The sequence below is a fragment of the Centroberyx affinis genome, unplaced genomic scaffold (genome assembly GCF_046629955.1).
Source record: "Centroberyx affinis isolate AG114_WGS23_722 - 3 ecotype Tasmania unplaced genomic scaffold, CSIRO-AGI_Caff_v1 ptg000757l_1, whole genome shotgun sequence".
In the NCBI taxonomy this organism is placed as follows: domain Eukaryota; kingdom Metazoa; phylum Chordata; class Actinopteri; order Beryciformes; family Berycidae; genus Centroberyx; species Centroberyx affinis.
The window spans coordinates 238,838-259,563 of NW_027279369.1; the positions used below are offsets into that span (position 1 = coordinate 238,838).

Consider the following 20,726-nt stretch of genomic DNA (forward strand, 5'->3'; position numbering starts at 1 on the left):
ATACCACTTGGAAACGCTAGAGGGGGACAACGGGGGGAAAGTGGTCCGTGCATGAAGTATAATTCATTTGCAGTTGTTCACATTGTATAATGAAAAATCCCATTTTTCGTGGTATTTCCTAATTTCATTGTCCTAAGACGTGCAATGCAATTCAGCGCACCAAGCGTCAGCTTCTTCCATTATCCAACTTGTACAATGAAAATTGAACAAGGAAGTCGAGAGCCGGAAACCGAGACAGCTCGCCTTCAAAGTAAAAGTTGCGGGTTTTGATGCGTGTTGGCTGCAGCGGTCAATTTAAGGAGAGCTAAACTACATAAATAAACAAATAGCCTAAATAATGAACATAATTCATAACTGTTAACACTTCGCTCATTTTTATTTTACACACTTTGGGGAAGAAACGGGATGAAACTATGTAAAAGGAAGCAGAGGCGGCGGAATCAGCCCCGGGGATTTTCAAAGTAAAGGCACCGAGACGCACTGAGCCACTGCAGTCATTTACGTAAGTCATTACGTAAGTCAAAGTCAAGTGGCTATATTAGCCACTTCGATTCATTTTGGACTAGGAATGATAAACACGATAATCTCCATCCCAACAATAAGGGAATTACAGTCCTGGCTGCTAACTTCTCCTGCCATCTATCCAGTCTTGCAGACTGACGCCATACCTCTGATAGTGTAGGTACAGATAACGTAACCAACCTCCCTGTTTTTGATGTGCAGGAGAATACCCGAATCAATCCACATTCTCCTGCTTATATGCCCCCTAGCCCACTCAAAACCACCGTCCCAGCCTTCCCACCTGTCCCGTTTGTTGCATGTGCAGCGAGCTCCCCCTGCAGGTCTTCCTCTCTCCCCATCCCCGTCATCGGGAACCACAGGGCACATAGGCCCTACCACATACAGAGACACCGGAGTGGTTCCAATAGCCAGAGATGCGTCCTTCCCGACTTTCCCGGAGGCCCGATTGCTTTTCCCCAGCCGCGGGTGACTGAAGTCAGGCGTCACTGGGCAGTGAGCACCTGCCACCTGCGCCCGCTGTCTCTCGCCTCAGCTGGAGCCGCTCCTGACGAGTCTTCTCCTGTCAAGATGGCTCTGCTCAACGCTCGCTCCATTGCCTACAAGTCATTTCTCCTCAATGACTTATTTACCAGGGAGAATATGGACTTTCTGTTCCTCACTGAAACCTGGCAGCGGAATATGGAACATACCTACCTCAACGAACTCTGCCCTGCGGACTGCAGTTCTATCAGCACGCCGAGGCTGTCAGGCCGTGGTGGAGGACTCGCAGTGGTCTTCAGAGATCGTTTTGGATGCCGGTCGGTAAGCACTGGGACTTTCCCCTCATTTGAACTACAAATGACTAAAGTTGGTCGGTTGAAGCCGTTCTATTGTATTTTAATTTACCGACCTCCTGGCCCATCTTTCCCTTTCCTGTCTGAGTTTACATCATCGGTTATAAAGCTGGACAGAGTTTTAATTATTGATGATTTTACCTTCCACGTTGATGTTACCTCCAAGGTTGCTTCTGAATTTCTTAAGGATCACGGAGGCCGTGATCCTCCGCCATCACGGCCTCCGTTTCCACTGCTATGCCGATGACACTCAACTCTACCTCTCCTCCAAGACCATCACCTCAACCACCCACTCCACCCTCACCTCCTGCCTTGCTGACATTAAATCATGGATGCAACAGAACTTTCTCAAACTCAACTGCAACAAATCTGAAGTCCTCATCATTGGCCCACACTCCCTCACCCGCTCCGCCCACACCTTCTCGCTCAACATCGACGGCTCCATTGTCACCCCCTCCACCCAGGTCCGCAACCTCGGAATCATCCTTGACCCCACCCTCTCCTTCCTACCTCACGTCAACCAGGTCACAAAAACTGCCTTCTTCCACCTCAGGAACATTGCCCGCCTCCGGCCCTCCCTGTCCTTTGCCGCTGCCGAAACACTTATCCATGCCCTCATAACTTCCAGACTCGACTACTGCAATAGCATCCTCTACGGCTCATCCAACAAAATCCTCAATAAACTACAATACGTCCAGAACTCTGCTGCCCGCCTGCTCACCTCCACCCACCGCCGAGATCACATCACCCCTGTCCTTCACAACCTCCACTGGCTCCCGGTTAAATACAGGATTGACTTTGAAATACTACTCATCACCTACAAAGCCATAAACAACCTGGCCCCTCCCTACCTCTCCGACCTCGTCCCCCGACACACCCCCACCCGATGCCTCAGGTCTGCGGCCACAACCACCCTAAAGACCACCAGGACCAAGCTCCGGACCTGGGGTGACAGGGCCTTTTCAGTTGCCGCACCCTCCCTCTGGAACGCCCTCCCCAACCACATCCGTCAGGCTAACACCCTACCATCCTTCAAACAGGCCCTCAAAACCCACCTCTTCAAGCTCGCTTTCACCTGCTAACCTCCTTCCCTCTCTCTCCCGTCCGTCCACCTCATGATTCCTCTAGTTTTAACCACCTACTTTTATTCTTGTTTTTACTATTTTTTTTTATTTTTTAAATGCACTTATTAAATGATTTTACCCTGTTTGTGAAGCGTCTTTGAGTACTTAGAAAAGCGCTATACAAGACTAATGTATTATTATTATTATTATTATTATTAATATTACTGAGACTTAACTTTCTACAACATGTTTCTGGTCCCACACACAGAGCGGGCCATACTCTAGACTCTGGATGTTCGCTTGGAGGATTTTCTTGTCAACGACCATGAGTGTGTTCTATTTGATGTCTCTTTTAATTTGGATCTGCTGCCCCATAAACATGTGTCTCGTAGGCGCATCATTAACCAGAGTACAGTTGAAAATTTCTCAGCTTTATTTGACCCTAATGTAGTGTCAAATTGCAATGAGGTGGAGACCATTGTCTGGTTATTTAATGAACAGTGCTCCTCTGTGTTGGATATAGTGGCTCAAGACAAATCTCCTCTGTAAAATCCTCCCCTTGGATTAATGAGTCAATCCACAGTTTTAGGCGTAAATGTAGGAAGACTGAGCGCTTATGGAAAGCCACTAAACTCGAAGTCCATCGGCTGCATCTCAGAACTTTTAATCAGTTTTAATGAACTGATGAGGGATGCTAGGACTGCTTATTTTGCCAACCTCATTTCATCTAGCAAAAGAAATTCAAAAGTTCTCTTTGAGACTATAAATAACATTGTCTCTCCTGCCTCTCCATATGTGCCTGTCTTCTCTAACATTGATTGTAATAACTTTCTTAAATGTTTTGTGGATAAAGTCAGAGATGTTAGAGTAGACATCTCCCCTTCATCCAGCCATCCTACCATTGGTCTTTCCCGCTCCTCAATCTTGGACTCCATCACTTATTTGTTGCACAAAATGAAGCCTTCATCTAGCCCCCTTGATGTTCTTCCTTCATCTTTGTTTGTAAATGTTTTTAATTCAATTGGCTCTTCTATTGTGTCCATGATAAATCTCTCTCTTTCAACTGGCTTTGTCCCCAGCCAGTTTAAACATGCTATAGTTCAGCCTTTGCTGAAAAAAACAAATCTGGACCCCTCCCTCCCAAAGAATTATAGGTCTATATCTATGCTGCCTCTCTTGTCCAAACTTCTGGAATAAGTTGTCACCATGCAGCTTACAGCCGTATTAGAAATGCATAGCCTTTATGACACCTTTCAGTCAGGTTTTCATAAACTGCATTCAACAGAAACGGCTCTTCTTAAGGTCACAAATGACATTGTGATGGCTGCAGATGATGGAAAATGCTCATTATTGGTTTTACTAGACCTTAGCTCACCTTTTGATACGGTCGATCACGGTATCCTATTAAATAGGCTAAACCAGTTGGTGGGTATTTCCGGGTCTGCCTTGGATTGGTTCTCATCATATCTTGCTGATAGGAGTTTTTCCGTCTCTGTGGGTCAGTTCATGTCAGACACTGTGCCTCTGTCATGCCGTGTCCCACAGGGTTCTGTTCTGGGACCTATGCTGTTTTCTTTATATAGCCTATGCTGTTTTCTTTATTAGCCGTTTTAATGACATCTCTTATCATTTTTATGCTGATGATATCCAGTTGTATTGTTCTTTTAAACCTGATGAGTTACAAATTGTCTGTTTTCAATGAATGTTTGGAATCAAGAAATGGATGGCTGATAATCTCCTTCAGTTAAATGCAGATAAAACAGAAGGTCTTATCATTGCTCCTGAAAACTCAATCCCAAGCATCAGGCAGTGTCGTTAAGCGTTTGTGTTCAACATAAACCTCGAAATTTAGGCGTCATCTTTGACCAATCCCTGTCTTTCGACAATCATGTCAGCCAGCTCACGCGCTCATGTTTTTTCCAACTGAGGAGCATTGCTAAATTAAGATCTGTCGTGTCCAAGGTTGAAATGGAGATTTTTTTGGAGACTTTTATTTCTTCCCGTTTAGATTATTGTAAAGCTCTTTTTACCTGTTTGAATAAAACTTCTTTGGACTTCTTTGTCCAAAATGCAGCTGCTCGGCTTTTAACTAGAAACAATAAGAGATCACATATTATGCCAATCTTATCAATCTTATGCACTGGCTTCCAATAAAATTCCGGATCCATTTTAAAGTACTGGTCCTAACCTTTAGAGCCTTGCATGGTCAAACACCCCAGTATATTACTGACCTTCTCCTACCTTACACGACCAGTCGGGCTGTAAGGTCTTCCAACCAAAAATTACTGGACGTCCCTCGAACCCATTTAAAAACCCGAGGTGACCGTGCTTTTCAAGCTGTTGCACCCAACTTGTGGAATGCCCTCCCCTTATCGTTGCGATCCTTAGACTTTTGTGACATCTTTAAAAAGCAGCTGAAAACTTTTTTATTCAGACAGGCTTTTGGTTAGCCTGCGGTCATTTGTTCCATTTGATTTGCTTTTGCATGCTATCTCTTATTGATTTATTTCCAATTTTGTGTTTGGTACTCTTGTCCTTCATGCTGTACTTGTATATAGGTCTCTGTACCTGTTTCGTCTGTTGTTACTGTTATTTTAATTTGTAAGGCACTGTGCTCTCTATTGTTATTGCTATTTTTAATATTGTAAAGCACTTTGTGATTCTGTATCTGAGAAAGGTGCTATACAAATAAACTTTACTTACTTACTTACTACCTCTACTTGCAAGGGCCTGGGCCTTTGCTTTAGCAACTGGATTGTTTAGACTCTGCTTAGCCTCCACGAGAGCATCTCTTACTTGGGCTGCCTGGTGCCTGACTGCATATATGGTGGTGTCACTCCATGACTTAACAGTGACATTGACGTGGCTCTTCAGAATTGCCCATCTCTGTGTGCCTGCTGCAAAGAAGTTGAACAACCTTTGGAGATATCCAAAAAAGCCAACTGCATCCCTTGATGCTTTTGCTGAAACTGCTACAACCAGGTTCAAGGTGTGTGCTCCACATGGCAGGAACACAGCTCGTTTTTTTTCAAGAAGTCCAACTTGGACTCCTTGCCTCTTCCTTCATATTGGCCACATTGTCATATGACTGACCCCTGCAATCACTGAAATCAATCCAGAGCTCCTGCAGTTTCTCCAATATGACATTGGATAAGTTCAGTCCAGTGGTTTCCCCCACAGCCACAAAGCCTAGGAAATGTTCCTTCAACTCTGGCTGTGGTTCTAACTCCACAATCCTCAGAATGATGGACATTTGTTCCTGGTGGCTGATATCCAGCTTGCAGTCCTGGATGATGGAGAAGTATTTTGAATTGTGGATGTTGGTAGTAATATCCTCCAGAATTTTACCACTGATCAGTTGAATGAGCTCGTTTTGGATTTCTTCTCCTTGGTAGTGTGCTTGTGTGTTGCCATCTTTAACTCGCGCCAGATGCTGTTGCATGATGCGGTCAAATTTGACTGTTAGCTCAACCTCTTGGAGAAAGTTTCAATTATTTGGATTAAACAGAGTGTCTGATGAAGACCTAAATGCAAGATTCATCTCAGCAAGTGACTGTAATACTGCTATTAATCTAGCTAAAACATCTCTCCACCGCTTTCTCTCTGCCTCCAAAAGTGCCCTCTCTTTGGTCAATGGTTTGGCCTGTTTTTAGTCTTAACTACAGCTCTCTCCATTTCATCATTGAACTAATATGTTCAACACTGCCTTCATGGCATAGCATTGATATTAGTCCAGTCGCCAACACCCCCTTGCATCAATTTTATCTTTAGTTGAAAATAGCTTACAGCTGAAACAAAAAAAAAAAAAGATTGTGTTGAGAGTATGTGAGCCAGCTTCTCTTTACTTTCTCCCCATTTAACATTTTTCAGTAATAAAAACTCTGAAATGCTCTACTATTGATTGGATAGACAAAATCTTCCTTCACTTCAAAGGGTCCGCTTTGCACCATGTTGGTCCTAAAATTAACTTGAGAAGACTGCATGATCACTTTGTCACAGTCCTGCCTGCTTTCTTTCCCTGATATCATTACAACACTATATTTTCATCTGTGTTGATTTTTAAAATAGCAAGGTAGTTATTTTGCATCAAATAAAGTTATGCATCAAATAAAAAAAATAAAATAAAATTGGCGAACACTAATGTTTTTTATTTGTAGGTATTTCATTCACAATCTTATTAACTTTCCTATTAAATAGAAAGAGAAAGTGTTCAGGTGTAACAGTTTGCTGACTAAGTTAGCTTTTATTAAAAACATAAACCAAGTGCAGAGTGTATGAGCTCTCTGGCCATCTTTAAAACTGTGATGATTGGGAAAAGCGAGCTGCAGCTGAGTCTGATCAGTAGGAACGCTCAGTTTGTAGTATGGAGTGTGCCAGGGATTATCACTTTCTATCACTATCTTTTTCTAAAGGCCCTAGCCTAGTCAGATGTTCCCAGCTAGTTTACATTCTAACCATCTAATATGGACTTATTTAGACCTGAGATGTCACATGAATGCAATTAACTACTTGGTAGGATAGAAAAACAGCAGTACTCCTGAGGTTCAGAGTTGGAAGATCAATAAAGTACAGTTCCTCTCATCTCAGAATCAGAATGGTTCTACTAACACATACATCATCCTGATAGCGTTGACAGGTTTTTGTTACTTGGCTTTTCATGACTAGGTGATGGTAGCGGTGATGGATGGGCACTTATCTATCTTTGCTTAAACAGGAAGAAGGCAAACATAGAACGGATTGGGGCTATTTATATTGTCAAAGTAGGTTCATTTGTTGAAATGAAAAGGTTCAGTGCCTTTAGCAGAGAAAAAGAAAGAAAGACGGAAAGACAGAAAGAAAGAAAGAAAGAAAAATAATTCCAGCAAATACAGTTGGGTTCCAGCACCCTTGGTAAGTGCTGTATTAATTTCAGCAAATACAGTTGGATTTGTAAAGTGTTATACATACAAAACACACAATATAGGACTACTGTCCAATGTGAAAAGACACTGTCTGTATTCTGTCTTGGATCTCGTCCACATGGCAGGCAATGTTCTCCCTGGCTAAGCAGCAGGGGAAGTATGGCCTGGCATGACGGATCCAGCCCTGGATCCCTGGATGATGCTCCTCCTCCTCCTCTTACCCTCCCCCTTCCTCCCTCTGCAATGTGCCACCCATTCATCTCCAAAAGAGAAGTGCTCACCTTTGGCCCTCTGCTCTGATTTGTAATTGAACAATTTAGCAACCCGTCTTTGCGCCTGTGAGTAGTCAATAGTTACGTTTCCATTAAGGTTTTGCGCAAATTCTAAAAAACTTTTGAAAAATAGCAGAATACAGGGTTAAGGTAACTCTGCGTCATTCATTCGTAAAATACGTTTCCAACGCCATTTTTCGAATAACCTCTTTATCAACAAACAAAAAAATATTTTTTTTGCGGTATTTGGGGAGGGGTTTTTTTTCTCAAAATTTGGTGTTTCCATTCTGCTTATTCCCATTCGAAAATTCAAATTTCACATAAAGTGGCTTGATGGAAACCTGGTACCTAATGTGGCAAATTGGTAATTTCAGTTTAGCCTTTAGAATGGCATTGCTTTCCGTGTGAAAATAAGATTTTAGTTATGAAGAACTTACTAATTAAAATTTTAGAGCATTAGACTGCATTATGTTAAAGAATTAAGTTTTAACTATCAAAAGGTTTTCTAATTATTGTTTAGATACTCAAAATAGGAAACAACACATGAACAGAGTTAAATAATGGGTTGAAGTAGAAATTTAGAGAAATGTCTCTTTTTGAGCTAGTATATAGGGAATGTAGTATATAATTAATTATAAGAAGTATATAAAAAGTATATAAAAATAAAAAAAATAAAAAAATTCATAAATAGGTCTCGTATCTATACTCATACACATTTCTCTGTTTGGACCTGACTCATTGCACAGATTATTAGATATATTATTGCATACTGATTAAATATGTTGTTATTGATTGCATTGCTTATTAGATATATTGTTCACAATGGAATATGCATTCACATTTCATAAATCCTTAGAAAAGTACAGAGTGCGAAAACAACTGTCTTGGCTAAAAACAGAAAAACTAGAAGGGCACTCGGAGAGTGCAGACCTCCGCCAAGGTTTGTGCTATTATTGCTTGTTCACGAGTCGGGTCCGGATCCGCTCCAAAATTTAATGGGTTCTTCCTTGGCCCATGCTACACCCTTCCACCAAGTTTCATGAAAATCGGGCCAGTCGTTTTTCCGTAATCCTGCTGAAAGACAAACAGACAAACAAACGACACAGAAAACATAACCTCCTTGGCGGCGGTAACAATGCAATAAACCAAGAATTATGTCCGATTAGTTCTGACTGATGAATGCACTGAAAGGGCAAATGCAGACCTAGGTGACACCAGTCGATACTAAGTGGGTAAAATGGGACAAAGAGATGACCTCATGATGCTTTTTGCCGTCCCTGTGCATCATAGAGAAAGAGACCATCATTTACCCACAGTGGAGGTTTGCACTTCAGGCAAAAGACCGGGGTAATTCAATAATGACAGTGAAATGCAGGTAATAGCTTTGTGGCTGTAGGGTCCAGGTGGTATATTTATAGCAAGTGTGCAGCAGGTTGAGGGATGCACCAATACCACTGTTTCACTGGCAATACTGATTGCATGGATGAAACTGTAAACCGGCCAATACTGGGTACCACACCAACCCATTATCCAGCATAGACGTAGACCATTTGGGGTCATTGGACAAAAATTATATGAAACAAAAATGAAAAAATGACATATAATCCCATTTTTTCTCTGAGAAATCTAAGAGCTTTGTATGTGTGAATCATTTATTTGATCTCTGACATATTACATGTGGCTCTTGGTATCAGATTCAGGGAAAATTCTCTGATGCTGATTTATTTTAACCTGGTGTTGGTCCAATATCTTGTTCCAGGATTGATATTGGTGGATCCAATTTAATCTCAACTTTGAAGCAGTCAAAACTGCTTTATGTGTATAACTACAACAATGCTTCTGTACCAAGGTTATTATAGTTTTGCATTTTTCATTAGTTTTTATTTTTATTTCATTTTTACTTTTTGTTTTCAATTTCAGTTTTAATTAGTTTTTAAAGCGGGTTTGCTAGTTTAGTTTAGTTTTTATTTTTTGAAAATGCTTAGTTTTAGTTTAGTTTTTATTAGTTTCAGTGTTAGTTTTAGTCTTAGGTAAGGTTAAAAAAAAAAATAAAATTGGAAGATAGATTTCATATCCACCCAAAATACTAGGCTTATGTATGAAATAAATTGACAAAGATGAAAACTAAAGACATTTTCTCTATAATTTTAGTTTATTTTTTAGTTTAATTTTATATTGTTAGTTTTGTAAACACACAATACAGTTTCAGTTAGTTATCGTTTTTTGTAAAGCCTTGTTTTTATTTTTATTTCAGTTAACGAAAATCTTTTTTCACACCTAGTTTTCGTTAACGATAATAACCTTGTTCTGTACACAGAGAATTCCCTAGATTAAGCTGGGGCCAAGCCATTTATTGCTTTAAAAGTATAATCAATGAAATCTGTAAATCAATTCTGACCAATTCAACTGGAAGCCAGCGTACGGCAGCTAAAAGACGTCTCATTCTTCATCTTTTTTTGGAGATAAGAGCAACACTGAAAAACTTAGACTCCTTGCTGAAAACCTGAAATCTTTCAAGTAAGATATTAATATTGAAGGAACTGAAAGGGACAAAATTAATGGATTTGATACTAATCTGTGACCTGGTAGCAAAGGAAATGAAATAGTGACTGTTGAGGCACCAAAGAGGTTGTCTGGTATTGTTGGTGTTTAATAAATGTTATCAATGCAGATTGGCAACAAAGTTTGTCAATAGTATATTTCCTTGAGTTTGACACTTAGTGGAATTTTAATTACCATGAACACAATGCAACAAGAGTCATGGAGGGAAATCTGTAATTGTAGAGAAAAAGAATACACACATTCACATTTCACGCCAACCTCAAGGTGAGTGAGGAAGCTCAAGCTATTTTCCCTTTGGATTTACTTTTTGATGATCTGTATTGAACTGAGATGATAAATGGCAAAAATGCGACATTATGATATTTATGTTGCCCTCTTCTTTGACTTTATTCACTGTGACTTTTATCATTAGTGGGCCAACCATTGTTTTTCCCTTCCATGGTATCAATGTAGTATGGTTCATTTAGTTTCCCTGTACTGTGCTCCTCTATGTTCACACTGCAGCTGACAGTGTCCCAATTCTGTTTTTTGTTTTTTTTTCTCTCACATGTGACACAGATCCGATGTTTTCTAATCGGTGTGAACAAGTTGTGACTTTAGTTACAGTCATTTTGGTGAAAATTGCATTAGCATGGATGATAACAAGACACAGCAATGGAAAGAAAGCCAAATAGCGGCTTTATTCATATTTGGTAAGACGGCTCAATTCAGTCAGAACTTGAAGGCTGATACCGTAACTCATATTGGTATAGGATAAGGGTTACATCCTAGAATATATATGAAAAATCAGATATGAGCAGCAATTCAGAATTGAACATGAAGGCCTGCAGTGTGAACGTAGCCTTATTTGTTCCTCCTCTCTCCTGTTTTGTTTTGGTTTGAATTTGTTCCCTGAAATTGTTATGATTGTGCATAAAATTGGCTTTTAACCATGTTTTTAACAGATCCATCACCAGTACAAGCCACTTTGCAGCATGAATTTTCAAATAACTTGTGTGTGTGTGTGTGTTTGTCTTTGTGTGTGTGTGTGTGCTAGATATGCAGGGGACATTCAGCGTGTTGCTGCCTGTCAGCGTGATCATCATGGTGGTGGGAGGGATGCTGGGCTTCATGGGGCTGCTGGCTCGGGCCTACCTGCTCCTGATGATGACCGCTGCTCTCCTCCTGCTGGGATGTAAGGACCACAACTCTCTCAAGACACTCCTCTTCTGATTGCTTTCACCAAAATCCATAAAAATATGCAGTTCAACAATTCCAGACTAACTTGAATAGTGCTCTTCTCATCATCTACAGCAATTATGAACCATTTCATTTAGTGTAAAATTATGTTAGTGTCCATCTCATAATTCAAATGCCCTTTTCTCTTCAAAACATGGCTCTGGTTGTTTTCTTTTTTCAAAGAATCTTTTATCTGGTCACTGCTTTTGCAGTAACTGTAATGGATTACAGTGACCATTTTGTTGTAATTAGATTGCTGTGATCTAGTGGTGGGTGGCATATAAGGGAGTCATTCCTATGTTCCCAGGGTCCTATGTTCCCCAGATTTATATGGCACATAATGGGAGCATGACAAAGGGTCCTATGTTCCCAGGGTCCTATGTTCCCCAGTTCTAGGGTTAGGGTTAGGGACCTTCAGAATCAAATAAAATGATAACCATTGGTTTTGTTGTGTTTATATAGCTGTTTTGAAGCCTTGTTCCAATAAAACCCGAACACAGTAGGAGGGTTAATGTGTGTTAATTGACCCTGGGAACATAGGACCCTGGGAACATAGATATGCTCCCCTAATATTAAACTGGGGAACTTAGGACCCTGGGAACTTAGGACCCTGGGAACATAGATATGCTCCCCTATATAAGTATAAACCGTACACTGGTAGAAATTTGTGTACTGGTACAGATTTTGCAATTCCATTTCTACTGTGGTTTAGCATTAAAACCAATTGGAACTGTGCCATTACACCCTGTATGCCGCCAGTCAGTGTTAGTAGATGCAAGACCATCGGAAACAGGGGGGCAGGCTGCTTTACCTGCATCACACCATGTGCATTTGTTGACGTCTGGAGGAGAGTGAAGCGTCTGACCTAAAAAAAAAGAAAGAAGCTGTTTCCGGTGTGTCTATAGTTTGAAAAAACCCTGATAGATTTCCACAATGTAAATTAATTCACTTTCTTTTCTTCAATATTGAACTTGAGATGTTACCGTTCCCGAAGTGACATTACCCCAGCTGCTAGAAGAGTCTATATTCAACAAGTCATGTAGACCTAATCATACATCGAGTGGAAAATTAGTGCGTGCACTCCTGTTACAAATGAAGGGATGGTTGTAGCTATAAAATTGGGATTATAAAATGGTGTATAGAGATAGAATCGTGATTTTCACACTTCACCGGCCCATATACAGGCTGGTGCATTAAAATGCAAGTTGTTTGGAGGATTATATACATGCCAAATTCACCAGAGCGCCCTATCAGTTAGTAAGCAAGTCTCAAGTTATATTTTCTGACGTTTGTTTTCTGCCGATAAGCAAGGCAGAAACATTTTTTCAGATTTTTTCCCCCACTTTTTTTTTATTGCCAATCCATTAAGCAGTTCCATTCTTGGTCATAACACAAGAAACACCCTGACATAAAATCTTACAATGGTAGGTATGTTTGAAAACTCAAATGATGTGATGGCCTTTACCCTTTCATCTGAACTTGGACTTTTCTCCAAATAGTTAGCTCCCTGCTGACTTTCAAGCATTTATCAATACACAGGATATAATATTAATATCCCTTGTGCCATAATCCAAGGTGAGCATTCTTATAGAGGCCCAATTCAGAGTTTAACAGAATGATATACTACCATACCAATGAGTACCATAGAAAACATCAGGCTATACCGCCATCAATATACAGCACCACACTTTACAATACATACTACCATAAATATTCCTTTCTATTCCGAACATTAGGTTACACACTACATCTGCACCCTACCAAGTCACGAACCTCAACCCTAATGCATATTGGCATTCCATTTGCTCATCACCCTATTGCCACAGTGGACGTGTCTTTCCAAGTGTGAACAAAGCATGCTGTTCTGTGCTGTAGAGGTTATGACATAGCACTGAGATAATAAGTACTGTGCTGTAGAGGTTATGGCGTAGCAATGAGATAATGAGTAAGTAAGCTGAGATAAGGACAAGAGATGACTGATTTTTTCTAATCTTTGCAGCTGTATCTCAAACAACAGCTACCATTCATTAAACTAAACAAGTGAAAACTAGCTTAAAGGAATAGTTCACCCAAAAATGAAAATTCTGTCATCATCTACTCACCCTCATGCCAGTTGAAACACAGGTGAAGTTTGTCCATATAACAGTCTGAGTTCTTGCCAGTAACAAAAGGTGTTCCGCAAGGTTCGATTTTGGGTCCTGTCCTCTTCACCATTTATATAAATGATATTGTCTCTTCATTGAGTGGCTGTCAAGTCCATCTTTATGCTGATGACACCATTGTATATTGTATTGCTGATTCTGTACAACTAGCCATTGAGAACCTGCAACTTTCCTTTAATGCTCTACAAGATGCTCTTATCAATCTTAAACTGGTACTTAATGCAAATAAAACAAAATTCATGCTGTTTACTAGAGCCAGAAATATTGATCACAATTGTATGCATATATCCACTGCGAATGGATCTAACATTGAGAGAGTTACTGAATATAAATATCTTGGCATCTGGCTTGATGAGAAATTTACTTTTAAATACCATATAGACAATCTTGTTAGCAAACTGCGTCAAAAAATTGGCTTCTTTTACAGAAACAGAACCAGCTTCCCTATGATTAGCAGAAAGAGGATTGTTGAGGCAGTCTTCCTATCAGTGTTGGATTATGGGGATGTAATTTACAGAAATGCTGCTATTTCCACTCTTAAACCCCTAGACACGGTTTATCATTCTGCCCTCAGATTTATTACTGGTGATAGCTATGGTACTCACCATTGTATCCTGTATGATAAGGTGGGTTGGTCTTCTCTGGCAGAGAGGCGTAATAAACATTGGTATTTGTTTATATATAAAGCCCTCGTTGGAAAGCTACCACCCTACATTTCAATGATGCTGGACTGGAACCTTGGACCCTATCAAACTCGCTCAAATGACTTGCTTATGCTTAAGGTCCCCCAAGCACGGTCTAAATCTGGACAATCAGCCTTTTATTTTAGTGCTCCAAATTCTTGGAATGATCTTCAACACACACTAAAAATCAATACTCTACTAACCTATGGACAATTTAAAACCATGATCACAAACCTCCCTGCCTCAATGTGTAACTGTTTTAATTGATTTTCTTTATTCTCATCTATGTCTTGTCCTATTTATTTAAAACTTTGAACTTGTTTGTAACTCGACATCATTGTAAATGAGGGCAACCTCAATGGTTATTCGAGTTTAAATAAAGGTTTGAAATGAAATGAAATGAAATAACACACAGGGAGGTTGCCAGCACAACTCCATAGCAGCCTTCTCCAAAACAACTGAAGTCAGTGGGGACCAGTTCTTCAGAGTTCCAAAAAGACCTACAGTATATTTACACCATCATTTAGTGCAAATCTTAACTACAGCTGATTGATTTGCAACAAATAATGGTGTATAGGTCTTTCTATTCACAGTGTGATTGTTTGGCTGTTTTTGTTTTGAAACTCTAAAGAACAGGTCCCCATTGACTTCAGTTGTTTTGGAGAAGGCTGCTACCAAGTTGTGCTGGCAACCTCCCTGTGTGTTATATGGACTGACAAATTTCACCTGTTTCATTTGGCATGAGGGTGAGTAGATGAATTGAGTGCCAATATGCATTAGGGTTGAGGTTTGAACGTCCGCAGGGAACTAATTATTTAGGGAAAAAGTCACAGTTCAGATAAAAGGGTAAAGCTAGGCTTTATTACAATTGATTTTGTTACATTATGGGCATTTATTACTTTATGGTCAATTATTACGTTTTGGGCCACACCTCTGCGGGGCAGGCAAAGTGGGTAACCAACACAGCTACAGGAACTGCAGCACCTACATTGCCACTGCCATCAGGTCGCATAGGTAACAAAGAAAAAAAAACAAAAACTAAATGGATCATTCGCTGAAAAGAATCAGTTCCCTAAATTCTCCAAAGAGAGCTGTTCAAAAAGAACTATTCTTTTGCGAACGACCCACGACTAGTGTGTATACCATAGATCAGTGATTCTCAACTTTTGTCATATCACGGACCCCTGATTTAGTCCACATTAGGGCCAGGACCCCCATTTGATGACATTTTGTGTCTCTGACCCAAATCTGAGAATATTTTTTATTGTTAGATATGATTTTGCCCAGAATCCCATGACTATCTGTATTGTAGGTAGAGAGATAACAGAGAAACTATGACCAAAACAGTCATTCTTCGACATTCTCTAATTGTGTTCACTTCTTGTAAATGAAGTAATGGTGAAGTTTAACACTTCATCAATTTGCTGGGGACCGCCTGGAACCCCCTCAAGGACCCCTGGTGGTCCCCGGACCCCACGTTGAGAACCACTACCATAGATTGTATAAACTACCCATACATAGAAATTTGGCTGCTGGACATGCACACTAACAAATAAGAGGTGATGTTGAAAAGAGATAAAAGAAAGGGAATGGATAATAATATTTCAATATATGATGAATTTTTCACTACTAAACGTGAGATAAAACCCCAACACAACAGCTGCTTTTCTACAAGCACATTCTGGATACCAACAGAAGTTCCACCAGACGAATATATAAGTGATCCACTATCCACCTCAGTAACTTGTTAACAGTTTGGCCAAGCTTGTTGACCAGCTCATCCAGCTCCAAAACGTCCATTCACATCTCAGATCAGCTAAAATCACCAGCAACCAGCTTAGTCTTCTACAAGTATCTTATACCAGCTTGCCATTTTTTCATCAGGGAAAAGGAAGTATTTTGCCTTCTTTCACTTTTGGTGAGGATGCTGGAGACATGTGACATTTGTCATATGAGGCAATTGGCCCAAAAAGTGTGAGTCACAAGACACAGTGATGGAGGGGCAGCAGGCTGGCAGCAGACAAAATAACAGAACAAAAAAAAAAAAAAGGTAGTGATCAATAATGCTGAAGTAGTGCCCTAAGTCAACTTGGCTAGTCACAGTCTGCAGACAGCAAGCCACAAGGCCCAGGGACACACATTAATTAACTGGCCTCTGGTTCCCATTTATTCTGCATTTCTGGCATTGCCGAGTAGCAAGTGGTAATGTGTCAGCACAAGATCCATATGTACCTGTTAAATAAAATGCTACTGCAAGTATTTTGCCAGTCAACATGATTTCCTGCTGATTGTGAAAAGTCATCACAGGCTCACTGGCTGGACCCATTTAACGGAAGTCAGAGTGAACACACGCACATCTCTTTTCCTGGTGCCGAGTTGGAATAGTTACTTCATGCAAATTCAAAAAGACTCGCAACACTGTGGCAGCTCCCAGTATTTTGCTTACTTTATTCTACATTAAAAAAATACAATGTTTCGAGCCCTCACAGGCTCTTCGTCAGGTAGGTTTTGCAATGAATCAGACGGGTTCAGGTGTTCCTCATTTACAGAATGGATATAGGTCCCACCCTTAGGTGTGATCATGGAAAAACCAATGAAATCTCTATAAAGAAAGAAAAAATAGAACAAAAATATAACCCAGAAATTAACCATCGCTAGAAAAAACCCCAATTAATTTATATTTGAGTATAATTCACCTAAGTAGGTAGCATACTATATATATCAAAGAGCATTCACAGTATAAAGATGGGCCTATTTATTTATATTCATGTGGCCTGTTAGTTCCATATTGGAAAGTTCTAAGGGGTACTACAATCTCATGATTCACTGGTCATAGATGTAAGTTTTTTCCCCTCCCCCGAAAATAGGGAAACAAAAACAACAACAACAACAATATATATATGAAGAAATTATCTCATTAAGTTATCGAAAAAGTGAATCAAAAAGGAAGAATAGTAATGTCAAAAAGACAAAAAATCCATTTAACCATTTAAGGTCAATCACCCGCCTGGATTCATTTTTATAGAATGTGCTTTGCTGTATCGAGTGAACACTTTTCACTGTCCTGTCTTTCTCTCTCTCTTCTCAACATCATTCCCATCTCTCCCTCTCTCAGCTTTGTTATCACTGACAGGAGCAGGTGTGTACGTGGCTTACTCGGCAGTGGCCTTCAGGGAGCTGATGTGCATGCTGGATCCCAAGGCTCTGGAGGGCCTGCGAATCCGGTTTGGCTGGTCGCTGACGCTGGCCTGGATCTCCTCTGCCTCCGAGCTGATCACATCCGTCGCCTTCCTCCTGGCCTGCCGAGTCATCACACGACAGAGAGAACCGCATAGTCTCTCAAGGGAGTCGCTGGCTACGTGTACTTGCACGAAGTAACCCAGCTATTGGTCATACCTGTCTCATGGAGTGAGCTTAGTGGGTTAGCGAGCTAACTTTGGGCAGAGTCATTCCTATGTTCCCAGGGTCCTATGTTCCTAGGGTCCTATGTTGGCAAGGTCCTATGTTCCCCAGTTCTACATATGTGCTCTCCCAGGGTCCTATGTTCCCAAGGTCCTATGTTCCCAGGGTCCTATGCTCTCCAGTTCTACATATGTGCTCTCCCAAGGTCCAGGGTCCTTTGTTCCCAAGGTCCTATGTTCCCAGGGTCCTATGTTCCCAAGGTCCTATGTTCCCCAGCTCTATATAGCACATAATGGGAACCTGAAAAAGATGTTCCCCAGCTCTGTATTCGCTTAATATGGTTAGTTAGGGTTAGGGTTTAGGGTTAGGTTGGTTGTTTGTAGGGTTAGGGTTAAACATAGGACCCTAGGAACATAGGACCCTGGGAGAGCACATATGTAGAACTGGGGAACATAGGACCCTGGGAACATAGATACGCTCCCCTTTGGGCTTAACCCTGGCTTTTCGGTCTCATGAAGGTGGCTAGCAATGTTAAAAAGCAAACTTTCTGTCGCCCATGTCTGTGATCACTTATTTTGTGTTTCAACATAATGTATAACACAATACAGGCGTTGTCACTGACATATCTTTCTGTTTCTGTTGTCAAACCACTGCGCAAGTAACTGATCGAGGGTCACAAAATGCTAACTCATTTCTATAGAATAATTTCTGTAGGCCTACTGTTAGCATTTTGTGACCCTCGATCTAATCACTTTTTTTTTTTTATAGTTGCGCAGTTGTCTGACAACAGAAACGGAAAGATACGTCAGTGACAACACCTGTATTGTGTTATAATTATGTTGAAACCCAAAATAAGTGATCACAGACAGAGTTATGGGCGACAGAAAGTTGGCTTTTTAACATTGCTGGCAATGGTGAGAACCGATCCATACCCTGTGGAAGTACAGCAACCATGTTTGTGAAAAAGGTCTATTCTTACAGGATCCTCATATGAACAAAAACACTGCATTCAAACGTAATAGAACTACTGAATTAACAGATAGCAAGGAGAGCTGTTCGCAAGGCAGCTGTGTTTAGACTGGTAGATGCACTTTGCTTTCACTGATGATTTATTATATCAGGGATATAATAATTATTAGGCGACATCAGATGATAAATGTTTGTAGTATTTCCAGGCGATTGAGAGAGGGTTTCACTGATGATTTATTATATCAGAGACATAATTATTAGGCGACATCAGATAATAAATGTTTGTAGTATTTCCAGGCGATTGAGAGAGGGCTTCTAACAAGTAGCCGGTACCTTACATTAGTTGACCACAGTTATCATCAGTGAAGGAAATTTAGGCCTATTGTTGCATATTAAGTGTGCTGAAAGTCTTTCTTTCATTCTTTCATTCTATTCAGTGATTAATGCAATACACTGCACTCATATTCCATCACCACAGCCCTGGGCAACATGAGATGAACTTTGTGAATATGAAATCTTTTCACGGCCTCAATGTGATGACACAACATTGTATCAGTGAGAAGAATGAATACTACAGTGATAAGACTGTTACACTGTTACATTACATCACTGTTATTATTTTTTTGTATTGCTCATATTTATTCATTATATCAGTTTGTTCTTCTTGAGAGAACTGTGTCCTTTCTTTTCACTTTTGAACCTTCTATTACTCAAAAAAACGATATATGTTCTTTGTTTTGAAAACTGTATAATATGTAATTTTGATAGCTTTGTACAATAGCTGTAGAAAAATGAGATCATTGCTTTGTAAATTGGATAATTCTATGTGTTTCTCTCTGTGTTTATTCTATTTGTCCCAGGATATATGATTTGACGTGAAATGTACAAGATTGACTTACAGCACAAAGATAGGGCCTCAGCCAGAACAGAAAGAGGACTCACTTTGAATTGCGTTCGTACAGAAACAAATAGACAGTACAGATGCTGTCCTGTCCCACGGCACCTATAATATGGAATCGTTCCTTAATGAAGAACAATATGTTGCATTCCTTAATGAGTGAATACAGAATGCAATGTGTTCTGTATTTTCCTACTTAAGTGATGAAAGTGAGAATAGCACAATTATGAATAATAAGGTGAACGGTTTAATTGTAAAATATGAATATAGGACAAATTTGATAGGAAAAGCTGCAGCTGGCAGGCAGCTCTGGGAACATAGGACCTTGGGAACATAGATATGCTCCTGTGTGCTTTCTGTGTGTGTCCTCATTGAACACACACATCCGTCTTTGAGCCCTACTGTCAAACGCAACAGATTGTAAAAAATATCACTGGGAATGTGAAGCCGAATCCAAGACAGACTGCAAAGTGTACTGCAGAGTATTTTCTGTCGCCTATAGAGGAATACGTCAAATTAAGCAACACGCTTCAGGAAATAGCCTTAGTCAAAATGCAAGAGTCCAGCAGTAATTCCACAATTTCTGCCACCACAGGCATCGCCGGTGATATGGTAATGAGATTACACTTGTCTGTTTTTATTTTATGTTTGGAATATGATGATGTAGTACTACACACTTGAAGTGTGAATTTGCAATGTTATTGCTACTTATATTGTGTACAATCTGTCACTTGATGCAATTTCATTAATGCTCGTAATAATTCCAGTAATTGTGATTAATATAGAACTACAAAATGCTTGAATAAAACTGGAAATGACAATGTTCCCGTCTTTGTGGTTTTAATAATTAATGTAAAAATTTGAGCAGATAGTAGTTGTTACATTACAAAACATACTTCATAAACATACATTACAAACATACAAAAGAGAAAAAGGAATATCCTAAATAGTTTTTCTGTTCAATTTAACTTTATTTGTACAGCACTTTTCACAAGCCACTTTATTTTAAAATGTTGCAATTTAAAAAGAGAGCAGGAAATAAGGGGAAAGGGTATGTTTAAAGGAATAAATGTAGTTGTTGATGTTTGATTAACTGCTCTCAATACTGTTATTGTTTATCAAAAGAATATGCGCTAGGATATAGCATGTTAAACTATAAATCTGGGTACATTTTATCTGCAATCAGTATTGTAATTTGAGGGAAAAGACCGTTCTATCCAGGGTGGCAACCCTAGCTAAG

General features: G+C 40.0%; 1 protein-coding gene across 1 annotated transcript in view; it reads left to right on the forward strand.

Moving 5' to 3' along the window:
- LOC139644583 (transmembrane protein 114) overlaps positions 1–17,595 on the forward strand; it is a 30,101-nt gene extending 12,506 nt beyond the window's left edge. Inside the window, exons 3-4 of the mRNA XM_071520004.1 lie at positions 11,191–11,328; positions 17,333–17,595. Coding sequence (XP_071376105.1) covers positions 11,191–11,328; positions 17,333–17,595 — 401 coding nt within the window. The remainder of the gene's footprint in view (positions 1–11,190; positions 11,329–17,332) is intronic.
- The last annotated feature ends 3,131 nt before the right edge of the window (positions 17,596–20,726 follow it).